Source organism: Octopus sinensis, linkage group LG17, assembly GCF_006345805.1.
Source record: "Octopus sinensis linkage group LG17, ASM634580v1, whole genome shotgun sequence".
In the NCBI taxonomy this organism is placed as follows: Eukaryota; Metazoa; Mollusca; class Cephalopoda; order Octopoda; family Octopodidae; genus Octopus; species Octopus sinensis.
In genome coordinates this window covers 49,816,569-49,824,607 of record NC_043013.1, presented here as the reverse complement: position 1 = coordinate 49,824,607, position 8,039 = coordinate 49,816,569, and the positions used below count along the sequence as shown (strand labels likewise).

The window sequence follows — 8,039 nt, the reverse complement described above, 5'->3', positions numbered from 1 at the left end:
TTGGTTTTATCTAGGTTGACTCTAAGGCCCTTCAATTCTAATCCTTGTTTCCACACATGAAACTTCTCCTCTAGTTCTGAGAGTGACTCAGCAATTAGAGCAATGTCCTCAGCATAGAGGAGCTCCCAGGGGCATCCTGTCTTGAATTCCTCTGTTATTGCCTGGAGGACTATGATAAATAGGAGGCTGAGGACTGAACCTTGATGGACCCCTGAATAATATAATATGAGAATGGAGGCTAACAGACTTTAATATTAGATCACAACATTTGTTTCTGCAACATACACCAGATCATTCTTTATAATTATTATATAGTCATTATAAAAAAATAATCTTCTATAATGGTCCTCAGCAACTTGAAGCTGGTGTATGGTGCAGAAACAATTGTTGTGATCTACCATTAATGCCTGTTATTCTCAATCATCATGTTATATTATCCTTGTATCAATCTTATACAAAGAGGAGTTCTGCACGTGTGTCTAGCCCTGGAATATACCCTAGTGTAAGATAGCACGTGTTAGTCAAATAACAACTTAAGAGTTCTTATATAGTCGTTATAAGGTTTTCATCCAAATTATACTAAATACACATATGTACGCATGTGCACACTCACCTGCACACGTGTGTGTATGTGTGTGTGTGTGTGTGTGTGTATTTATCAGCTGTATATTTCTTTGCAACAGATAGAAAATGATGATTCCTTATTTTACTGTGGCACAACAACTGGAGACATCCTTTGTGTAATAATGAAGACGGCCATCCTGGTGTCTATTGGGCCACCAAAGAAGATATTTTCAATGGGTGTTAAAAGCCTGTGTCATATAACAACTGGTGGACAACTGCAGTACTTGGTTGGAGCAGGTGATGGCACGGTGGCTATTGTCAAAGACAGGCACAGCAAATTCCTGCAAACTAAGTAAGTGTCGTTGAAACTGTTATTCACTTCCTTTTTTAAGAGAATTTTTTAATACATGAATACATTTTGCACATAGTGGTCTGTGATGCAATAGATATTGGTAACTAGAGAGATAAATAAATTGAACAGATACTGATTGACGCTAGACTAGAACAGATGGATAGATGGGCATATGAACAGACAGGTAGACAGACAGATGGACAAATGAACAAACAGGTAGACAGGCAGATAAATACATTGTGTTGATAGAGAGTAAAGATATATTCATATACTAGCAGTATCGCCCGGCGTTGCTCGGGTTTGTAAGGGAAATAACTACAGAAGCATTTTAGAGAGTTATAGCCAAAAATAGCAAAAAAAAATGCATTAAAAATGGAAAAAAATGATGGTAAATTTTTTTAAAAATCGTTGACTCATCATAGACATTTTTAGAGAGTTACTTCCCTTATATAATAGCGAAAAAATGCATTACAATGGAAAAAAATTATGGTAAATTATTTTTAAAATCGTAGACTCGCGCTAATACCCAGAAGGGCTCGATATGAATCACGACTATAAGATACCCGGATTTGGTTAAACTGCACCGCAAAATGTGGGAGTAGTTAGGAATCTAAATCGTAGGAGACAGACAGCACACAACTTGACTTTTATATATAAAGATATCCACAGAGGAAGAGGGAGAGAGGGGGGGAGAGAGAGAGAGAGAGTGAGTGTTAATATTAGATGTTATCGAAGTTGATAACACTGCTCTGTTTGAGTTTTTTTTATTGACTGTATGGTATCTGTTTTGAAATATAAATATGGAAAATAAATATGGAAAATAGTGATTCATGGTGTTTTTTATTCATCTCTACCACATCAGGTTTTCGAGTTATACAGAAACATTACTTTTGTCTTTTTGTATAACATAACATAAGGCGCAGGAGTGGCCTTGTGGTAAGTAGCTTGTTTACCAACCACATGGTTCCGAGTTCAGTCCCACTGTGTGGCATCTTGGGCAAGTTTCTTCTACTATAGCCTCGGGCCGACCAAAGCCTTGTGAGTGGATTTGGTAGACAGAAACTGAAAGAAGCCCGTCGTATATATGTATATATATATATATATGTATATATATATATGTGCGTGTGTGTTTGTGTGTCTGTGTTTGTCCTCCTAGCATTGCTTGACAACCGATGCTGGTGTGTTTATGTCCCCGTCACTTAGCGGTTCGGCAAAAGAGACCGATAAAATAAGTACTGGGCTTACAAAGAATAAGTCCCGGGGTCGAGTTGCTCGACTAAAGGCGGTGCTCCAGCATGGCCGCAGTCAACTGACTGAAACAAGTAAAAGAGTAAAAGAGTATACCCAAATTTTCCATCAGCAATAAGGCCTGTTTCACACTCAGATGATACTCCTGTACCTGTGGCACCTGAAACATGGGAAATTTCATCAGAGTCTGATACTAGTGATACTAATGAGATAGAAGTAGACTGTGAACCACCAACAATTGGTGATCCCAAACTCTTCAACCCAGTCGAGCTCAATGACTTGGTGAGAGACCTTAAACCACCAAAAGAAAGTGCACAGTTTCTAGACTGAAGAAACGCAAGCTTCTTGCTCCTGGAACATCATTTGCTTGGTACCGTCATCTTGTTGGTACCATCATATATTCAAATATTTTTGGCATTATTGAACACATGGGAATCTTGTACAAAGTAGATGAATGGAGGCTCTTCAAGGGTTCACATCTTGACTATATACCCAAGAATTGTGGGGGCTGCAGTGAAGAACAAGAACGATTCCATCAGGGTATTTTCACCATGGAAACTCAATACCAGGACAAATGGAATGGTCATTGAAAGAAGTCTTTAAGTACAAATGCAATGTCGCCAGATCAGAAGCACATGCGTGCAGCTATGAACTCCTGACCTTGCACTCTCTGATTTTCACCTCTTCCCAGCCATGAAGTTGTTTTTGAAAGGAAAGCGTTTCCCAGATGATGTAGCCTTGATTTCTGAAGTCACGTCGTGGTTGGAGGACCAAGCTGGGGTCTTCTACAAAAACAGTCTCCAGAGCTGCATCAAACGATGGGAGAAATGCGTAACTCTGGGTGGTTCCTATGTAGAAAAAGACTAATAACTGTGCCAAGTTTCGTTGCTCTACTGCTATGGGAAGTGGGTCAGGGGCATTACTTATTGAACGCCCCTCATACAACTGGTTTATTTACAAGTTTCACAGAACAGGTGCAAGTGTGCTGCTCTCAGCATACCAACTCAAGCTGTGTGCATTTCGTTGTATCTGCAAATGGATGCAGGTGAGGTCTCGCTCCAGTCTCAAAGATAGCAATTGCTGCCCCGAGATCTCATCCGATATGGTGCTGGCTGCTTGTGCCACTACAAGGGCTCCCCACTGAGTACAGCAGTGCGTAAACTGAATAATTGGAGCAGGCACAAGAAAGCGCAAAGATGGTAACTGATCGCAACCAACAAGATCATCATCATCATCATCATCATTTAGCGTCCGCTTTCCATGCTAGCATGGGTTGGACGGTTCAACTGAGGTCTGTGAAGCCAGAAGGCTGCATCAGGCCCAGTCTGATCTGGCAGTGTTTCTACGGCTGGATGCCCTTCCTAACGCCAACCACTCCGTGAGTGTAGTGGGTACTTTTTACGTGCCACCCGCACAAGTGCCAGACGGAGCTGGAAAACGGCCACGGACGGATGGTGTTTTTTTACGTGCCACCGGCACGGGGGCCAGGCGAGGCTGGCAACGGCCACGAACGGATGGTGCTTTTTACGTGCCACCGGCATGGAGGCCAGTCGGGGCGGCGCTGGCAACGGCCACGATTGGATGGTTCGCTTACTTGTCACCGGCACTGGTATCACAGCTGCAATTTCCATTGATGTTGATCGACTTCGATTTTGGTTCTGCTTTCTGATATCTGATTTGATTTGGTTTGATTTTGATTTTGATTTTGATGGTACAAAAATGTGACAAGTCAAATAGAAAAATAATTGCAAGAAATATAAATTGGCATGCCCAGAATTAGACAAAATGTTCAATGGCAACACTGTGCCACTACAGATATATTTTCTATTTTGGATTTGTTTTCAGAGGTTGGATCACTGCAATACACAGCAGTACCTGCTTAGTGATTGAAGTAAATGGCTACCTCCCAGAACCATTTTTCCTTGCTTGTTCAGTCCATCAGAGTTGCCACTGTCTCTTCTTCTGTATGAGCTGACTCTTTAGCCATTACTGCAGAAGTTAGAATAATCAAGGGGCATCCCATTGGAACTGAGACGTAGGAGGGCAGTGTTGGTATACACGGATGATGTCACTATCATAGTGTTGGATGCCTCCACAGTGCAGACAGTAGGCTCCATTGTAAAGGAATGTGAGTCCGTGGCAGGAGCAAAATAAACATCAACAAGTCAGTAGGCTTGTGGCTGGGCACCTGGAGAGGTATCACTAGATTGGTAGACCAATTAAATTGCTTGGAGTCTGGTTCAGTCCTGACCTCCAAGAGGACAAAACTGGGATAAAGTGATGAACAGCGTGGCCAGTTTCATTCAGAAATTGGTTGAGTGGAAGCTGTCCCTGAAAGGTCAGGCAGATGTGGTGAATGCCTACAGGGCCTCTGTTATCATTTATCACCTGACCATCATGCTACTACTTGATCAGGTTGGAATGCCTGTTATCTATTTTCTAGTGGAAAGGACATGTTCCAATGGTCAGGTATCAGTCTACTGTCAGCACCCTCTGCAAAAAGTGGCTTAGGGATACCTTGGTTTCTGATGCACAGACACTGGTTGAAGTTATGCCACCTGCAATGATTCTGAGATGGCAAACACGTGTGAGTTCTGTTCTTGAGACAAGTCTTTCTGCAGCTTGTCGCCTTTATAGAGCTGCAGTCCTTGGTGAAGGAAAGACTGGGCACCTGGCACCTTGAGTATTGTCGGGTGCTCACAGCCCTCTACCAGTTGGGCAATGGGATTGGTGGATGTTCCATTCTAGTAATATACAGAGAAGTAGTGGTAGGGAAGTGTGATGATGTTTTTAGGGAGACTCTGGGTGACAATGAAAATGAACTGGTTAGTCTGTTCCAAAGGGCTTTCTGATCATGGACTACCTTAGATAATTTCCAGAAATCCTTGGTATGGCAGTGCTACCAAGGGAGGCTAATGGTTTGGGATAAACTCTACCGTCATAGATGTGCTGTCAGAAAGCAACAAAACCATTCTGCATTCATCCATTCAATGTCTGTGCATTACTGACTTGTGGTGTTACGTTGAACAGTTGCTGTCACATGTCGTAGAGATCCCTCTATTGACTGAATCTATAGTGATGGTTGCCCTGTTGCCTTCTTTTGATAGGGCAGATCAGGCAGTTTTCCTTTGTCTGGTGGCATGTGAAAAAAGAGGTTCTCTGGTGGGTGATACTGGAAAGGCATGAGGACGGAGTCTTTCCTCTTTGGTGAAGTTTCACCTGTAAAGAAAAGTGAAGGTAAAGAGGAAGGTGCAAAGTTGGGTGAAAGTTGTAAAAATGGCAAAAGTAGTTGGCTCTATTTTAAGTGTAGACCTATAAGTTGGAGAACAGGAATTGGAGAGGGCCCTTGCCCTTGGTGTTCAAGGGTGCCTTGGATGGGTGATTGTCCGTAGAGGCCTTCCTGTATCAGGAGAATCGTATCATTATTACTATTTTTCTTTTTCTTACTGATGTACACCATGTATACATTCTCTCTTTGTTGTATACCATGTATACTTTCTACTTTTATATAAATGTATATATACATATGTGTGTGTGTGTGTGTGTGTATATATATATATTTTCGTTCTTTAAGAAAAATGTCCATTTCCTTGGTTTTGTGTTTATGTTTTCGTTTCTCATTGTGTTTGACGTTTTTTTTTTATGTCCTGTACTGGTGTCCTTCCATAGTGTTGGCACTGCTTCCAGTGTATACAGGTCCCAACTCTGTCGTGTCTGTGAATATATTCCTTCTTAACCAGGACTGAACAGCCTAAGACAATATGATTTATTGTTTCTTTTCCACCACCACATATTCTGCAGTTATTTGTATTTTTTCATTATGTGCTTTTGGTGATTTCTGGTGGGGAGGCTTTGATCTTGTGCTGCAAGTAAAAATCCTTCAGTCTCTGCTTTGAATACTCTTTACTCTTTTACTCTTTTACTCTTTTACTTGTTTCAGTCATTTGACTGCGGCCATGCTGGAGCACCGCCTTTAGTTGAGCAAATCGACCCCGGGACTTATTCTTTGTAAGCCCAGCACTTATTCTATCAGTCTCTTTTGCCGAACCACTAAGTGACGGGGACGTAAACACACCAGCATCGGTTGTCAAGCAATGCTAGGGGGACAAACACAGACACACAAACACATACACACACACTTATATATATATATATAATATATATATATATATATATATATATATATATATATATATATATATATACATATATACGACAGGCTTCTTTCAGTTTCCGTCTACCAAATCCACTCACAAGGCATTGGTCGGCCCCGGGGCTATAGCAGAAGACACTTGCCCAAGGTGCCATGCAGTGGGACTGAACCCGGAACCATGTGGTTGGTTAGCAAGCTACTTACCACACAGCCACTCCTGCGCCTGAGTTTCTTAAATATTTTTTTTTTCTTTAAGTTTCAGCTCAGAGCTGCAACCATGCTCATGCATGTTGACCTCATTGCTGGGGTTTTACTTTGTCTATTTCTTTTCTGTTTAGCTTAACCCAATATTTTCCACGAAGGGGGTGTTTTCTTGCCATTGTTTTATCATATGTTGTTCCTGTTTTAGTTTGGATTTCAGTTGTTTTACAACTTTTGTTGTTTCTTCTTTTTCGTCATAGTTATCAGGTACTTCTTGTATTTTTCAGCTTCCTTAGAAACAGAAAACAGTTTTTTGTTTTACTCAAGCTTTGTGGCTATTTGTACCAGTTTCCCTTGCTTCTGAATTAGGTATTTGTGTAATCCTATGGTGATTATTTTATAATAGTTTTCTAGCTGTATAAGGCTTCTACCACCTTCAATACATTGTATATATAAAAGAGAGGTTGTGTGGTGTCTGTCTCCTACGATTTACATTCCTAACTACTCCCACATTTTGCGGTGCAGTTTAACCAAAACCGGGTATCATATAGTCGTGATTCATATCGAGCCCTTCTGGGTATTAGCATGCGTCTACGATGAGTCTACGATGAGTCTACGATTAAAAAAAAAATTTACCATAATTTTTTCCATTTTAATGCATTTTTTTCGCTATTATATAGGGGAAGTAACTCTCTAAAAATGTCTATGATGAGTCAACGATTTAAAAAAAAATTTACCATAATTTTTTTCCCATTTTTAATGCATTTTTTGCTATTTTTTGGCTATAACTCTCTAAAAATGCTTATATAGTTATTTCCCTTACAAACCCGAGCAACGCCGGGCGATACTGCTTGTTGTATATATAACCTTTCTATGTCAGATTTTGGGTGATGCATCCTAAATTCTGCCATTATATCTCTTGTTTTCCTCTCTAGTTTGATTAATTCATTTTGAGCCCAGTTAAGAATATTGTAGCCATAACTTATAACTGGGATAGCTAAAGCGTTGATACCTATTTTCTTGTTTTTTTTGCATTGAGCTCTGTTTTCAGTATTAGTTTAACTTGTCTATAGTATTCCTTTCTTATCTTCTCTTTCATCTGTGCATGTTGTATCATATCTGGTTCATTGACTCCTAAGTATTTGTATGTCTTGCTTTGGTTTAATATCTTTTATTTCATTTGGTTTATCTTGTGTGATATTGTTACTCATAACTAGTTTTCCTATTTTCAAGGTTGCTTTCGCAGATTTTTCTAATCCAAATTTCATGTTTATTTCTTTGGTAAATCCATGCACTTGTTTACCACCACCACCACTTTTGATTTGTGTTGCTTTATCTCCTCCACAGTTATTGGTAACTCTCATACAGTGTTCCACATTATGTGTTTAATTTCCCCACTCAGCTCATAGGGCTGCTGTTACTGTGTCCTTCAATGGTTCGCCATTTCTGGGTGTTAACCTGGATAGGCCGTCAGCATGTCCTAGCTTTTACAAAGGTAAATATTCCATTGCATAGTTGTAA

At 40.3% G+C, this 8,039-nt stretch overlaps 1 protein-coding gene across 1 annotated transcript in view; it reads left to right on the top strand.

The window, feature by feature from the left end:
- LOC115220928 (cilia- and flagella-associated protein 52-like) overlaps positions 1-8,039 on the top strand; it is a 54,793-nt gene that overhangs the window by 26,271 nt on the left and 20,483 nt on the right. The window contains exon 6 of the mRNA XM_029791128.2: positions 684-916. Within this exon, the coding sequence (XP_029646988.1) occupies positions 684-916 (233 nt within the window). The remainder of the gene's footprint in view (positions 1-683; positions 917-8,039) is intronic.